General features: G+C 33.3%; 1 protein-coding gene across 6 annotated transcripts in view; it reads right to left on the reverse strand.

Moving 5' to 3' along the window:
* LOC105073770 (phospholipid-transporting ATPase ABCA3) overlaps positions 1-17,957 on the reverse strand; it is a 118,858-nt gene that overhangs the window by 96,900 nt on the left and 4,001 nt on the right. For all 6 annotated transcript variants that reach the window (XR_012500335.1, XM_074346227.1, XM_074346226.1 and 3 more), the window contains 5 exons: positions 14,795-14,881; positions 14,195-14,450; positions 5,153-5,280; positions 2,245-2,377; positions 750-1,009 (listed from right to left, as the gene is read on the reverse strand). Coding sequence is in view for 5 of the 6 variants with exons in the window: in XM_074346227.1 (XP_074202328.1) it covers positions 750-1,009; positions 2,245-2,377; positions 5,153-5,280; positions 14,195-14,450; positions 14,795-14,854 (837 nt within the window). In the remaining variant the exon portion in view is untranslated. The remainder of the gene's footprint in view (positions 1-749; positions 1,010-2,244; positions 2,378-5,152; positions 5,281-14,194; positions 14,451-14,794; positions 14,882-17,957) is intronic.

Genomic DNA, 17,957 nt, shown 5'->3' on the forward strand with positions numbered 1-17,957 from the left:
CTCTGTTTATTAATATATCCTCAGCTAAACCTTTCACAATTTGTGAATAGGAATTATGTCTTCTTTTTAACTGCTATTCGTGGAGTGTTTACTATAGGTCAGAGACTGACCTAGAGACTTTAAAAAAATTACATCTCATTTAACCCCCACTGAAAGCCCTAGAAATCTACCATTACTATCTTCAATTTACATGAGGAAACAGGCTACGATCACAGAGTTAATAACTGGCAGAGCCAGGATTTAAATCTAAGGTCTATCAAACTCCCTGGAACAAAGCAGGTAATTAATAGATAAATGTTGATCCAACTAATGGGTATATGGATGAATTGATGGCTTTCTCTGTGACTTTAGAGCCCCTGCTCTTTATAATATGGCCTTGATTTGACTTAACATTGAAAAGCATCTCAAATCTTAGAATTGAAGTGTATCTTAAAGTCATCTAATTCAAGAGCTCATATGCTGTCCATTTTATTCCAAAGAGGAGTCATGACATTTAATACATGACCTCTCTCCATAACATTCTTGTCAAATGGTAAGTCAATAAAACTATAAGCCAAATCAAGAATTTAGATAAAAATAAAACATCAGAAAATTGACAAATAACACAGTGCACACTCTATATCCAATTTATATTTGTATATTGCTACTGCAGTATAACCATTCACCAGTGCCAAATATATAGAAATAGTCCAATTCTGCACACAGATCTGTTCCACAGGCCCAAAACGCCACAAAGAAAATGAAGTTACCTTTAATCTGGTTTCCTTTTCCATAACAATGGTCCTGAGAAGGGTAAGTTGAGTTGGAGAAAACATAAGTAAAACTATCAAAGGGAAGATAAACACAAACGTGAACATAAATGTATCAAGATAATTAGCAGGGTATGGAAATTTTCTAAGAAAAATGGTGGCATTTTCAAACAGCTTTTCTGCAGCTCCATCATTATGGTACACCATGATGGCTTTATCTAAAGCATGCTGCACAAGAAGGAAGGCTTCATTGTAGTACCCTAATGAGAAAACAAAGATTGTCAAGTTCAGTATATTAAGAAACTGACAGGCCAGCAAAGAAGGCAATTCAGGTAATTCAAAGCTTTTAATTCATAGAACAAAACAAGTTCACAAAACCTACAGCAATTTGGAACACCAGCAGATAATAACATGCAATTGCATTACTATCTTCCCTAAACTAAGCTACTACATGAAAAAGGTACATTGCTTTATGTAATTTTATTTATTTCCTCCCTGATCTTTATTATTTCTTTCCTTTTGCTGACTTTATGTGTTTTTTTTGTTTGTCTGTTCTTCTTTTTCTAATTCTATGAGGTGGTAGGTTAGGTTATTTGAGATTGTTCTTGTTTTTTGAGGAAGGCCTGTATCGCTGCGAACTTCCCTCTTAGGATTGCTTTTGCTAGGATGCAGCACATTAATTTTAAAAGAGGCCAGACTCCTTTTTAACTTTTGATTAGAGAAATATTCAAAACGTTTTTTGATAAGATGACAACACACTACACAATCCCACCACTCTTTTAACTGTTTTCATTTTCAGACAGTTATTCCAATCATTATATAAATTCCTACGTATTTTCATAATTCTCTATATATGGCTCTGTATTTTCAGGCCTGATAATGATTATTTTTAATCACTACACAGTAGCCTGTCAAACTGACATATTATTATATTCTTATCCATGTACTTATTACAGACTGTTGTTACTATTTCCCAGTTTTTATTCATAATGGTAAATTGCACATAGCTTTTGTCTTCCCTTGAATAATTTACTAAAGACACATTCTTAAGACTGTTAATTCAAATCCTTTATTTTTTTATCTTTCAAGTTGATCTATACAATTTAAAAAGAATTTAAAATTATGATTGCATAATTAAAAAATACTCATCAACTCCTCCCCAAAATAATTTAGAACCATACATATGCAGACAATGCAGAAGGTGTATCTATTAAGTCGGCAGAGCCAACATTTACCAATTAAGACTATATAAATGTATGGATATACATTGATAAAGTTCAGGAAATGATCTAAGGTAATATAAAGATCTTTTTCAAATGTATAACGTTTTCTATATGTTTGTCTTTAAAATAAAAATAAATTTAAAAAATTTATTATGACAATTAATGAATAAACAACTTTCTCACGTGTTGAAAAAGAATGAGTCACACACATTGATATGACTCCTAGCTTACAATCAAACTAATAATATAAGTATGCTTAAGGATCTGCTCACCAGGATTTCCCCCTTCTTCATCCATGTTCCTGACTCCTGGAGGAGGTATTTGTGGAAAGAGAAGATCTGTGTTCCATCTCAATTCTTTTGAAAAATAATTGCTGAAACCACTAAAATGAAGAGAATATTTTACCTAGAATGAACAATAGAAAACAAACATTTTAAACCAGTGAAAACTAAACTGCAAATACTAGCAGTGAAAAGAAAATAAATGCAAAGTTTAAAATTGTGTTTTGAGGACAGAGTAAGAAATATGGAATTTTAAATGATGGAAAATGACAGTGTCACTGTCACATGGGACAAGTAGCAAGACTCACATGCTACAATCAGTCATAATTTGAAATTGACTAAATTTCTATGTGTCCTCTTTCATCTTCATGGCATTTTGCCTTTGAGTTTCAAACGCACAATAGTGGTATCTTCTTTGATCATTATGAATGTATTTTCTACATCCACAGTTGACCTGCCTACTGGGTGAAAATGCAAAAAGTTCTATTAATTTCCCTTCCCATTATGTTAGGCAATTATAGTAAAGCCAAAGTATCTCCCTCTTCAAAAAGTGAATGACACATAAGGAAAAAAATCCAGATACAGTAAGAGAAGGGGTAACAACATTTAAATGTGGAATGTTGAATGTTTTAAGTATTAAATGGGAAGGTAATGATATACTGTATCTGGAGAGCTAAATCAACTTCAGGGTAACTTATGGTAGAACCTGAGTAGCTTAACAAGAGACTACTGTTGCCAACGATCAACAGAAGCAGAACAGAGAAATCAGTAAGGTGAGAAAAAGTAGGCAAGTGCACTAAGTTTAGGTAAAACATTCACATAATTCAGTTATTTAAAAGCAAAGTTTTAAGTAGCTACAGCATGCTTAAATACTCTCAATAAATGATCCTTGACCTCAGGGAACTCACAAGGTGTTAAGGGAGCACAGAAGAGGGAAGAGGAGATTTTGTATAGGTCGTCACAGCAAGATTTCTCTAGAATCAGTAAGAACTACTAAGAAAATGAGGGACAGAGAACACATCCCCAAAAAAAAGAGAGAGAGAGAGAGAATAATGTGATCAAACGCAGAGAAGCAAAAGATTAAACACTGTACATGCAGAGAACTACTACCAGTTTAATATTGTTACAGCATAAAGTTCAAAGAAAGAGGAGGAAAAAATGAGGCTGGAGGGATATTCACAAAACAGGTTGCTGATGGCCCTGTGTTCTGTGCAAAGGAACTTCTGTGTAGTTAATGGAATGCCCCTGAAGTCTTTTACACAGCACAGCAACATGGTCTTCTCAGTGTTCTTGGATGACTGTGGTACCTATGTGGGCAGATTAAGTCTCGCCCAGGAAAATCGACTAAGCTACAGAAGAGCCGTGGGGTGGGGTCAAGAGGACAGTATAGTATGACTACATTATCCATGAAGTCAGAAAGCAGAAATAAGAAATTTTGTTTGGTAAAGTTTAGTAAACAGGCACCTGGGCAAATAACCCGGGTGAAAAAATTGTCAGGAATTTATTCCAAATGCTAGATACAGAGAATCAACAACAAAAATGAAGCTTGTAACTGCATCAAAGTTATTTGATATTTGGGCCAGGCGCTCTATCAATACCAATGAACCTGTATCAGCATCAGTATGTATTTTTGCGGCAGTAATTAGCCGGAAGTGGGCACGTGTGAAAAGAGTGAAGCGAGGACAGGACAGAGAGAAAGAACACCTACTATCCTGCCAGTGATTTTCCTTTATCTTTCTTTCCTTCTACAGGCAAACACTTCCACCCTAAATGCTGTATCTGGCTCTATGCATAGATACTATAGTTTGATTGTTCCCCTCAACCCTGGGCAGCACATCTATAACACCTGGTAAAGAGACACACCAAGTTACGAAGTTCAAAACACTCTCTTCGGGGGATGTTATCAGAGTCTTCCTCAGTGTCTGTAGATGTCCTAATTTTGATGCAACCCTGGCTGAGCCCAAGAGCGGTACTAGAGAATTAGAAGAGAAATTAAGCAATTCATTCAAAAGAAAGAATTCTTTCATGTTGGAATCTCTGTCAGAGTATATGTACCTTCTTTAAAAAAGAAAAATCAAACGAATGTTTTAAGGACATCCAAATGGGTTATTAGTGGCGTTTCAGAAGATTCCATTCACACCAAGAATTCTCAAAGTTAAAGCAATTACCTCTTTGGATATGTAAAAACAATATATTAACGCATGGTACAAAGTGCAAAAAAGGAGGCATTCAGCAGAGCAAAACCAAGTTGTAGGCTTGTTGTCCTAGCAAGAGGACAGAGAAACACCCTCTAGAGTTCATAGTTTCAGGAAATAGAGCTGCCTCGGCCAAAAAGACATTCAGACGTGGGCTGGGTATTCTTTTTTCTTAGCTTTCATCTGCTAACAGCTTTATTATAAACTCGACTTCACATACAAAGTTAGAACGGTAATTACATTTAAAACCAACACATTAAAAATTTTAAACATCGTATTATAGATAATACACTCTCTGACATTCAAGAAGGTATTTAAGCAGGTAACGGATATTGCTACCCATCTTTTTTATCTAACTATATTCTTATTTTCTTCACCACAATTTTCAGGACCAGAAGCATCTGCCTGGCCAGGTAGATGGGCAAAGTGAATATCCTTACCAAAGTTCCCATTATTTCATTTTCTGAATATAAGACCTTAAGTTACAGTTTTCTCCTCATCAGTATAACATAATGGTTAAAAGCATAGGTATTAAAATAAGCTGGAGCTGGATTCAAATCCCTGATCTGTTATATACTAGCAGTTATGATCTTGGGTAAGTTATCATTTTTCCCATTTATAAAAATAGAGATGTTACCTATATCTCATTAAATCTCTGAAACTTTAAAGTTTAATTATAAGGTCTTTGGATAAAACTTTCTTACCTTAAGTGGCAATCTGTCTTTACTGTTCTTGAAGTCATGATCAAATACAACAGCAGCCAGCACACGAGAAGACTTCTTTTCATACTTAACGTAATTCTCAAAATCTTCTACCGAAGAAAAGCCTCGAACTGTAGAAAAAAAAATCTAAGTCAGTCTTCATATAAATGCAAAATGTCTAATGATTATTCCTATCTTCCTATCTGTACCACGGAATACCACAATTCTGTCATAATATTGTAAATTTTAAAGCATTATTACTCAAACATTGATATCACAGATGTCCTAATGAATATTTACGGTACACAAAAATTCTTCTGTATTATAAAAGTTGTATCACACTAGGAATAATATTTAATCATTAAAATAACTGCCTAACAGTTATTAATAACTGCCTATTAATAACTGAGATGGGGGAAGTTTTCATTGTGTTTTGAAGTTTTGATTTAAAGAAAAAAATGAGATGAGAAATGAGAAGTGACAAAATTATTTCTGTGGAAAGTATGATATTTCAGAAAATAACCTTAAGTTGTTAAATAAAACTACATTTTCAATCACATTTTTCATTCATAAATGAATCTGTATGAAATTTGGAAATACACTCTCACAAAACCATTCACATATAATCACCTATATACAAGTAACTTAAATGACTGGAGTTTTCTATTAGGAATTAAATTATTTCTAATGTCAACAAGATATCAAAGTTTTTGATAGCTTCTTTATCAGGAAATGTAAACATGCATTGAAAGAAATAAGATTTTTAAAACAGTATGTACTGTGTTCAAGAATTTAAAGAAATTCATACTGTAAATTTACCTTTTCTGTAAAAATTTACATATACAGTCAATGCAATTCTAATGAAACCCAAACAGAATTTTTATAGAAATTTAGTCTGATCCTAAAATTTATACAGAAGTACACAGGTGAAGAGCAAGGTGGGAAGATTTCCTTTTTACAGGCTATCAAGACATGATAAACTATAATAATTAAGATAGTATCAGATTGACACAGTACATATAAATAGACCAATATAACATAATAGAGAACCCATAAATACATTCATAAAAATATACAACTGACTTACGATAAAAATGGTAATATAAAAACCATTATTCCTAATTTAAATTGCAGTTGGGAAGAATTTTACAGTATCTTTTTTTATTGAAGTATATTTGATTTACCATGTTTCAGGTATACAGAAAAGTTAAGCAGTTTTATATACACACACACACACACACACACACACACATATTCTAAGATTCTTTTCCATTCTAGATTATTACAAGATATTGACTATAGCTCCCTGTGTTATACAATAGGTCCTTGTTGTTGACCTATTTTATATATAGTGTGTATCTGTTAATCCCAAAGTCCCAATTTATTCCTCCCTCCCTTCTCACCTTTGTTAATCATAAACTTGTTTTCTGTGTCTGTGAATCTATGTCTGCTTTGGGTAAACAGGTAAATCTGTAAATAGGTTCATTTGTATCATATTTTTAGATTCCACATGTAAGTAATATTTTATGATATTTGTCTTTCTTTGTCTGATTTACTTCACTTATTACGATAATCTCTAGGTCCATCCATGTTGCTAAAAATGGCATTATTTCATTCTTTTTATTTCTGAGTAGTATTCCACTGTATATATACCAAAACTATCTTTATTCAGTTATCTTTCAATGGACATTTAGGTTGCTTCCATGCCTTGGCTATTGTAAATAGTGTCGCTGTGAACACTGGAATGCATGCATCTTTTCAAAACAGAGTTTTCATCTTTTCTAGATATATGCCCAGGAGTGGAATTGCTGGGTTATATTATAACTCTATTTTTAAGTTTTTTATGAAAACTCCATACTGTTCTCCATAGTGGCTGCACCCATTTACACTCCCATCAACAGCACAGAAGTGTTCCCTTTTCTCTACACCCTCTCCAGCATTACTTGTAGACTTTTTGATGATGATCATTCTAACCTGTGTGAGGTGATACCTCATTGTAGTTTTGATCTGCATTTCTCTAATAATTAGCAATATTAAGCATCTTTTCATGTGCCTGTTGAGCATCTGTATGTATTCTTTGGAGAAATATCTATTTAGGTCTTCTACCCTTTTTTTTTTTTTTGGATTGGGTTGTTTGGGATTTTTCTGATGTTGAGTTGCATAAGCTGTTTATTTTGGAAATTAAGCTCTTGTTGGTCACATGTTTTGCGAATATTTTCTTCCATTCTGTACGTTGTCTTTTTGTTTTGTATATGGTTTCTTTTGCTGGGCAAAAGATTTTATATTTAATTAAGTCCCATTTGTTTATTTTGCTTTTGTTTTCATTACTCTAGGAAACCAACCCAGAAAAACTGCTGCAATTTATGTCAAAGAGTGTTCTGCCTGTTTTTAATTAGGAGTTTTACAGTATCCAACCTTACATTTAGGTCTTAATTCATTTTGAGTTTATTTTTGTATGTAGTGTTAGAGACTGTTCTAATTTCATTCTTTTACATGTAGCTGTCCAACATTCCCAGCACCACTTATTTAAGAGACTGTCTTTTCTCCATTGTATATTCTTGCTTCCTTTGTCATAGATTAATTAACCATAAATGTGCAGGTTTTGTTATTTTGTAAAAAGCTATTACAATGTGATGAATTTTCATTAAAAAACTTTTATCTTACAAGATTGAACTTTGTTATTTTGAGATGCAATTCTCTCAGTTACAGATAGGCTAAGTATAAAAGAATAAAGAATAAAAATAATATTCCCGGGGACTTCATATAAGACAAATATCAAGTAATAAATTATATTGTAAAATGTAAGTTTCCTTCAAAAACTAAATATTAGTAAATTTCATAATACGTATACCTCTAACTTAAAATTGAATATACTTTTTTCAATATTCACAAAGGAGGAAAATAAATGTTTGGCATGACAATTATTTCTAAAGAAAAAAAGGAATACAGAGTAGAAGAGAAAGAGCAGTCTGGTACATAAACAATATGAAGTCAAATGAATATTCAAATGGGAATTAATTAAACCTTATACAATTAAAGAGAGAGATTTACTTCAGCTCTAAAGACACATACAGGCTCAAAGTGAAAGAATGTAAGATGATATTTCAAGCAAACAGAAACCAAAAGAAGGCAGCATAGCCATACCTGTATCAGACAAAATAGACTTCAAGTCAAAAAGAGTAATAAGAGACAAAGACGGTCATTATATAATAATAAAGGGGTCAATACATTAAAAAGGCACAACAATTGTAAATACATACACTTCCAACACCCAAGCACCTAAATACATTAAGCAAATACTAACAGATCTTAAGGGAGAAATAGACAACAATACAATAATAGTAGGGGCTATCAGCAATGGATAGATCATTCAGACAGAAAATCAACAAGGAAATGTTGGAATTGAAAAATACCTCAGAACAAATGAACTTAACAGACATTTACAGAATATTCCATCCAACAACAGCAAAATACACATTCTTCTTAAGTGCCTAAAGAATACTCTCCAGGATAGATAATATGGTAGGCCACAAAACATATCTTAGCAAATGTAGTAAGACTGAAATCATACCAACTATCTTCTCTGACTACAATTTCATGGTATGAAATTAGAAATCAATAACAAAAGGAAAGTGTGCAGACCTACAAATATATATAAACTAAACAACACACTTCTAAACAACCAATGGGTCAAAAAAGAAATCAAAAGAGAAATTAAAAATTATCTTGAAACAAATAAAAATGAAAATACAACATAACAAATTTTGTGGGATGCAGTAAAAGTAGTACTGAGAGGAAATTTCATAGCAATAAATACATATATTAAGAAATTAGAAATATTTCAAATAAACAACCAAAGTTTACACTCAAGGAACTGGAAAAAGAGAAACAAATTAGGCCCAAAGTGAACAGAAGGAAGGAAATAATAAAGATCAGAGCAGGAATAAATGAAATAGAGACCAGAAAAACAATATAAATGATCAACAAAACTAACAGTTAGTTTTTCAAAAAGGTAAACAAAACTGACAACCCTTGGCTAGACTAAGAAGAGAGAGGACCCAAATAACTAAAATCAGAAATAAAAGATGAAGTGTTACATCTGAAAATGCAGAAATGCAAAGGATCATAAGAGACTACTGTGAACAATTATATTCCAACAAATTACATAATCTAGAATAAATGGATACATTTCTAGAGACACATAACCTACCAAGACTGAATCAGGAAGAAATAGAAAACATGAACAGACCAATAACAAATCAAGTGAATGAAATGATAATCAAAAAAATTCCCAACACAGAAACTTCAGGACCAGACAGTTTCACTGGTGAATTCTACCAATGTTTAAAGAATAATTAATACCAATTTGCAACATAACTCCACAAAATAAAGGTCATCTATGACAGAACTAAGTTATACTCAATGGAGAAAAATTTAAACAAGACAAAAGATGCCTATTCTCACCATTCCTATTCAATACAGTACTGGAATTCCTAGCTAGAGCAATTAGGTTAAGACAGATTAAAAAAAAAATCCAAATCAGAAAGGAAGAAGTAAAACTGTCACTATTTGCTGATGATATGATCTTATATACAAAAAATCTGGGAATTATTTTAAAAACTGTTGGAATTAATCAATGATTTCTATAAAGTGGCAAGATACAAAATTAACATACAGAAATCAGTTGCATTCCTTCACACTAATGATGAAGCATTGGAAAAAGAAATAAATAAAACTATCCTAACACAATAACATCAAAAACAACAAAATATTTAGAAGTAAATTTAACCAAGGAAGTAAAATATCTACACAATGAAAATCACAAGAGTTTGCTGAAAGAAACTGAAGACACAAACAAATGGAAAGACATCCCATGTCCATGGATTAGAAAAATATTGTTCAAATGGCCACACTACCCAAAGCCATCCACAGATTCAATGCAATCCCCATCAAAATATCAAAAGCATTCTTCACAGAAATAGAAGAAACAATCCTAAGATTTCTGTGGAACCACAAAAGACCCCAAGTAGCCAAAGCAATCCTGAAAAATGGAAAAAAAAAAAGCTGAAGGTATCACAAGTCCTGATTTTAAAGTGTACTACAAAGCCATAATAATAAAAACTATTTTTTATATAGTACTGTACTGGCACAAAAGAGACACATTGACCAACTGAACAGAAAGAGAGAGAGTCCAGAATTAAATCCCAGCATATACAGCCAATTAACATTCAACAAGAGAGACAAGAACACCCAATGGGGAAAGGATAGTCTCTTCAACAAAGGGTGCTGGAAAAATTGGAGAAACACACAGAACAATGAAACTGAACCTCTGTCTTATACTGCTCACAAAAATTAACTAGAAATGAATCAAAGACTTAAACATAAAACTCTTAAAGAAAATTTAGGGAAGAGCTGAGTGGTATCAGTCTTGGCAACAATTTTTTTTTTTTGGATGTGACACCAAAAGTGCAAACAGCATTAGCAGAAATCAACAAATGGGACAACATCTAAATCAAAAATGTCTTCACAGTAAAAGAAACAATTAACAAAATGAAAAAACAGCCTACAGAATGGGAGAAAAATTTTGCAGACCATATATCAGGTAAGGGGTTAATAGACAAAATATATAAATATATATATATAAAATCACAAAAAATATGGTTAGAAGGTGGGCAAAGGAACTAAATAGACATTTTTCCAAAGAGGACGTGAAAATGGCCAACAGGCACATTAAGAAGATGATCAACATCACTAATCATCAGGAAAATGCAAATAAGAACTGAGATATTACCTCATAACTGCTGGAATGGCTATTATCAAAAAGACAGGAGACAATACATGCTGGGGATGCTGGGGTAAAAAGAGAATTTTTATACATTGTTGGTGGGAATGGAAATTAGTCCAACCACTATGACAAACAATATAGACAGTCCTCAAAATATCAAAAATAGACCTATCACATGATTCAGGAATTCCACATCTGGACATACACCCAAAGGAAATGAAAACAGGATTATGATGAGATATGTGCACTCTCACATATATATAGTGTATCATTATAGTATCATTCACAATAGCCAAGGTATGGAAACAGCCCAAATGCCTATCAAAAGATGAATGGATTTTTATGTGGTACATATACACAATGGAATATTATTTAGCCATAAGAAAGGAGGATATCCTGTAATTTGTGACAACATGAATGGACCTTGAGCACATTATGCTAAGCTATCAGATAAGTCAAAGAAAGACAAGCACTGTATGATGTCACTTATATCGGGAATTTCAAAAAGTCAAACATGTGTTTTAAAAAAACAGAGTAAAATGGGAAAAAATATCATTGTTATTAAATACAAAACAACAACAACAAAAACAGTCTAATGAAGTGTTCTAGGTCAGGGGTCAGCCAATTACAGTCTGCGAAGGTCAAATCTACCCCACAGTCTGTTTGATATAGGTCTGTAATCTATGAGTGTCTTTTACATTTCTGAAGCATTCTTTTTAAAAAAAATATTTGATAGAAACCTAATAGCCCACAAAACTTCAATACTTACTATCTGGCCCTTTACAGAAAAGTTTGCCAAACCCAATGCAGATTTATAAATCTCTAGATGGATCCTGGATTACAGAAAGGAAAAAAGCTCTAAAGAACCTTATTAGGATAACTAGGGAAATATAAATATTGACTGCATATTAGATAACTTCATTGTATCAATTTAAAAACTCCTGGGTGTGATAATTACAAAGGTTTTGTTGGAGAATATCCTAATTCTAAGGAAATACATTAAGTGCTTGAAGGTGAATTGTCATCATGAATACAACTTATTCTCAACAGTTCAGAAAAAAATCCAGTAACGTTACATATATTCTTACATGTTTGATATATACATATTACTTATATATGTGTGTATATATATATGGAGAGAGAGAGACAGAGCAAGAGAGATAATGATAAAGCAAATGCGACGACTGTTACTTGGTGACTTGTAGCATTTTTTGCATTTTCTCTATATGTTTGAAATTGTTCCAAGTCAAATGTGTGTGTGAGGGGGGTCCTTCTGGTTCATAGTGCTAAAGATAAAATACTATTTAATCCTCAAGAATTTTTTGCCAAAGGTTATCAGAAATAATCACTCTGTATTGATTAAAGCAAGTTATAAATACCAACATCAGAGTTTTACCCAACACCAGGTTTCTAATGACAAACTACCATAATTCTAGTGGATATACTGTACTATACTGCATTACTCTATGCTATGGTATACTGTTCAGATACTATACTATCTGAACTTGAAATGATAGATTGAAAGCTTCCAGTGAACAAGTTTTTCTTCTAAGTTATAATTCTTCAGAACAGCACTAAAATCTGAATGTGGTAAACACGTTTATACTGTACAGCACAGGGAACTATACTCAATATCTTGTAGTAGCTTACAGTGAAAAAGAATATGAAAATGAATATATGTATATTCATGTATGACTAAAGCATTGTGCTGTACACCAGAAATTGACACAACATTGTAAACTGACTATACCTCAACAAAAAAAAATTTTTTTTAATTTTTTAAAAGTTACCCAATCAAAATCAACACACACACACACACACACACACACACACAAAACTGAATGTGGGAGTTTTCCAAATAAAGACTCCTACACTTATCTTCTCATAGCCACTGGATGATTTTGCTAAGAAGTTTGCTTCAACAGAAACTAAAAAAAGTATCAGACCTAATCAAGTGGAGGAAAGTTTCTCAGCTGCATTCCCTCTAAATTAGGATTTTATAATAAGACATTTGTTTTCCATGCCACCTTGGACCTTCAACCCATCAAACCTCTACTCTAGTCTTCAGGCACACTCTCTCATGATGGCCTCAATATGACAGAATGACAATGCTTCTTATACTTTTCCACTGATAGACCCACAGTAGCAAAAGATAAGAAACAGCAGCCTGTCCACATCTACTTCACATACAGTCAAGTAGAAGGATTATTTCATTGTTCTACTCCACTCTTTCAGCGATCTTGAAAGATAACTACGAAAAAATAACTTGAAATAAGTACTTGTCTGCTTCTGTGTTTCTATTAATTCATTACATTCACATCCAATGACCTTCTACTTCTTATACCAGACAGACTGTGGGGTAGATTTGACCTTCGCAGACTGTAATAGGCTGACCCCTGACCTAGAACACTTCCTTAGACTGTTTTTGTTGTTGTTTCATATTTAATAACAGTGATTTTTTTTCCCATTTTACTCTGTTTTTTAAAAACACATACCTTAAAGGTAACTTAAATCAGCCCATCATAAGCACTAAAGTTCTTTGGAGATTCATAGACTATATTTTTAAAATTCATGGGAATTTTGCAATAAGTTACATAAATATAACATTTTCATTTTCAAAGATGGTTTTTTTAAGATGGCAAAGTAAATATGTATTATCAACCTTTTCCTCACTTCACAACACTCTTAAAATGAGGAAAATAATATACACGTATGTAAAAGCATGAGACAAGACTGGAAGGATTCTTATCAAATTTCTGACAGTGTTTTTAACTGTGGGAGACAAAGAAGAGAAACTAGGTGCAGAGTAAGGACAGTGTAAGGAGATAAGGATGTTTTTGGTGTAATTCTACATTGTTTAATCTTCTTTTCAAATGCACTTATATATTATACTGAAGTCATATTTTTATAAAATGTTTAAAATTCGTGACCTCAAGTAAAGTTTATGCATCCAGGAAAAAACTACCAAATTCACCCTGAGGCTTTGTGTCCCCTTGGCACACAACCAGGTACTTACCCTAGTTTTAGAAGCACAATCAGAGACAAAGAAGATTTAGAATTACATAACTCAGTCATCTAATTTTAAATACTGTATTTTGTTTATGATTATACAAAGAATATGTTGATATTATTTGACAAAGTCCATAATGTTATATTTAAGACATTAATGCACAAGTTGTGAAAGTTACTGAAACATGCTTCTCCTAAAACAAATTAATAATTATTCTATAAAAAACATTTTAGACATCACAATTTCGAACCTTCAAGGCTGGCGTTCAAATCTTTTTGCACCATCTCAGTAATAGTTTTTGCCGCAACACTTTCAGAAGGCACATAAACCAATTCATACTTATTTCTCCCATCAGTGAGGAAAGCAGGCAACCTATTCAAGGGAAGAGGATGGAAAAGAATCGCCTCTAGAAATTCCTTTTTGTAATCTCTGCGATGAAGCAAAATCAACGCAGAGAACATCAGTGTCATGAAGATTTCTACACATAAAGAAATTATCTTCCGCTTCTGTAAGAGAAACAAAATAGTGTTAATTAACCTTACTGTATTATATGTATGTGCATACGTGTGTATACTTATACCCTTATGTGTATACATGTATACAATACAAACATTATTCAGCTTCATTCCTCAACATGAGTGGTTCTCTGGATTGTCTTTTTCACCCTTTTCCACATTTCATTATTCACTCTGTTCATTTACTCTGTTGGTAGTCTTCACATTTAGAATGCTATCCTCAGCCATGGAACAAAATACCCATAAACAAAAATGAAATAAAGGAGCTATTAAATTTTTTCCCCTTTCAGTTTCATTAACCTTTACTGCCATTTCTCACAGATACCTCCACTTACCTTTAACATGAAATTTTTCCAGAGAAGGGCTGCAAATTGGTTAAGCCACAACAAATCCATTTTACCACAAAGAATGGAAGTTCAAATCTAAGAAGGAAGTAAAGATTTTTAAAATTTAGGTTACCTGCCAAAATGTTAAATTTTAGTCAAGTAGGATTACCTCATTGTTCTACCCTATTCTTTCATTGATCTTGAAAGATAACTACAAAAAAAAACTTGAAATAAGTACTTGTCTGCTTCTGTTTTTATATTAATTCACTACATTCACATCCAATGACCTTCTAATATGGATGAACATATTAGGCAAGAGAGATGCAAAGATCAATAAGACACAGTCCCATTTTCACAAAGAAGGATGTAAACTGTAAATGCAGAATATCAATCATTATTTTGATAGGTTCTGAGAGAAACTCTCACAAATTATAATGCTGAATACTTAGTATTTATTTAATACCTACTCTGTGCCACATTCTATACTAACCTTTAGGTGGATTCAAAACAGTCATGAATTTTTTTCCTCACAGTGTGGACAGTAGGGCACAGTAATTAAAAATGTGGGATCTGAAGTAAGGCTTCCTGCATTCAAATCTTAACTCTCTCACAGGCCATGTAATTCTGAGCAAAATAATTAACCTATGGCTACTTATCACCCATAAAAATCAGAAACATTATAGTTCTTACCTTATAAGATTTTTTCCCCTGGGGTCATCTGCTAATATGGAGGGGGTACTGAAAGGCTATGCAATTTCAATTATGATAAAATATACATACCATAAAACTTACCATTTTAACCATTTTTAAGTGTACAATTCAGTAGCAGCAATCACATTCGCATTATTGTGCAATCATCATTATCCTCCATCCCTAGAACCTTTTCATCTGCCCAGTTCTGTACTCCTTAAATAATAACTCGCTATATCCTCCTCTCCCAGGCACTGGCAGCCACCATTCTACTTTCTGTATCTGGGAATTTGACTACTGTAGGTACGTCATATGAGTGGAAACACTTATCTGTGTGACAGTAATCTTTTGTGGCTGGCCTATTTCACTAGGCATAATACGTCTTCAAGTTTCACCCGTATTGCAATATGTGTCAGAATTTCCTTCCTGCGCATCACTTTTAACAGCCTCGTTGGGCTGTCAAAGTCAGAACTGACTTTAAGAGAATCAAGGAGGGATAAAGAGGTGCTGTGTATTTCATTAATGCTAAAAGGTGCTACTTCCTTCAAGTGAGTGAACCAGAAAGAGTAGCCAGGGAATGCAAGGAACAACACCAGAACTGAAGTACTTCTGCAATTTCAGTGGCAGGCAACCAAGGAAGTGGGTGACTTCTGGCCAGAAGACAAAGAAAAAAGAGTGCCTTGGAGAAACCGGAGGTACTGGGGAGACAGAAGAACGAGACTACAGCCTTGATCTGAGCCTTGATCTTTATCTAAGTGGATCTGATCCTAGTTAGCGTGATAATCACTTTGATTACTGAGTGGACGGACTCTTCCCAGGCCCCAGAAGGATCCAACTAGAACAGCAAAATCTTTAAAAACTGAACTGATGTTGCAACCACAGCTTCCAGAGATGGGATGGAACCTGTGGCTTAACCCTAACCAAGAAAGGCTGCCAGATAAAATATACGGTGCTAGTGAAATCTGAATTTCAGATAAATTACATTTTTTTGTTTGGGACATACTTATACTAAAACATTATTCACAATTTATCTAAAATTCACATTTAATTGGGTGTTTTTTTGTATTTTACTTGCTAAATCTGGCAATCCTAAAACCAGGTCAATTGCCTACTAAACTGAAGTACTGACATTTTCCATAGAATCTTAAACAGAACCTAGAGTCTCACAGTTTAATACACAAAATATCCAGAATACAATCCCAAATTATTCAACTTACAAGAAGCCACAAACTCTCATCTTGCATAGGAAAAGACAATCAATAGATATTAATGATGTCATGGCACAGATGTTGCAATTATCCGAAAAAAAACTTTAAAGCAGCTATTAAAATGCTCAAGCGGGCCAATCATAGTCTTGAAATAAAATTTAAAATAGAAAGTATCAACAAAAAAATAAAAGATACAAAGAAAAATCAAATGGAAATTTTAGAACCCAAAGTAACCAAAATAAAACATTCACTGGATAAACTCAACAGTGGAATGAAGATGACATAGAAGAGCCACTAAACCTGAAGATAAATCAATAGAAATTATCGAAGATGAAGAAAATGGGACAGGAAGGATTGAAAAAAATGAATAGAGCCTCAAAAATATGTAGGATAACAAAAATAAAACCTAGCATACAATTCATTAGAATCCTAGACAACAGGATAAAGTGTGAAGCTGAAAAATATTTAAGAAATAATGGTTGAAATTTTCCAAATGTGGCAGTAGACACAAACCAACAGATAAAAGAAACTGAGCAAACCCCAAACAAGATAGACCAAAGAAAATTATGTCTAAACATTCACAGTCAAATCACAAAAGACCCACAATTGCCAAAGCAATACTGAACAAAAAGAATGAAGCTGGAGGCATAACCCTCCCAGACTTCAGACAATACCATAAAGCTACAGTATCAAAACAAAGTGGTATTGGCACAAAAACAGACATGTGGATCAGTGGAACAGAATAGAGAGCCCAGAGACAAACCCCCATGCCTACAGTCAACTGATCTTCAACAAAGGAGGCAAGAATATACAGTGGAAAAAAGTCTCTTCAGCAAGTGATGTTGAGAAACCTGGATAGCTACATGTAAATCAATGCAATTAGAACATTCCCTCACACTCTAAACAAAAATAAACTCAAAATGACTTAAAGCAGCACTATTGACAATAGCCAAGACAGATGTCCATCAACAGATGACTGGATAAAGAAGTTGTGGTATACCTACAAACAATAGAATACTACTCAGCCATAACACAGAACTAAAAATGCCATTTGCAACTGCATGGATGGACATGGAGATTGTCATAGTAAGTGAAGCAAGCCAGAAAGAGAAAGAAAAATGCCATATGATACGACTTATATGTGGAATCTAAAAAATGACACAAATGAACTTATTTACAAAACAAATACAGACCACAGACATAGAAAACAAAACTATGGTTACTGGGGGAAAGGGATAAATTGGGAGTTTGTGATTTGCAGATACTAACTACAA

Source organism: Camelus bactrianus, chromosome 18, assembly GCF_048773025.1.
Source record: "Camelus bactrianus isolate YW-2024 breed Bactrian camel chromosome 18, ASM4877302v1, whole genome shotgun sequence".
NCBI lineage: Eukaryota > Metazoa > Chordata > Mammalia > Artiodactyla > Camelidae > Camelus > Camelus bactrianus.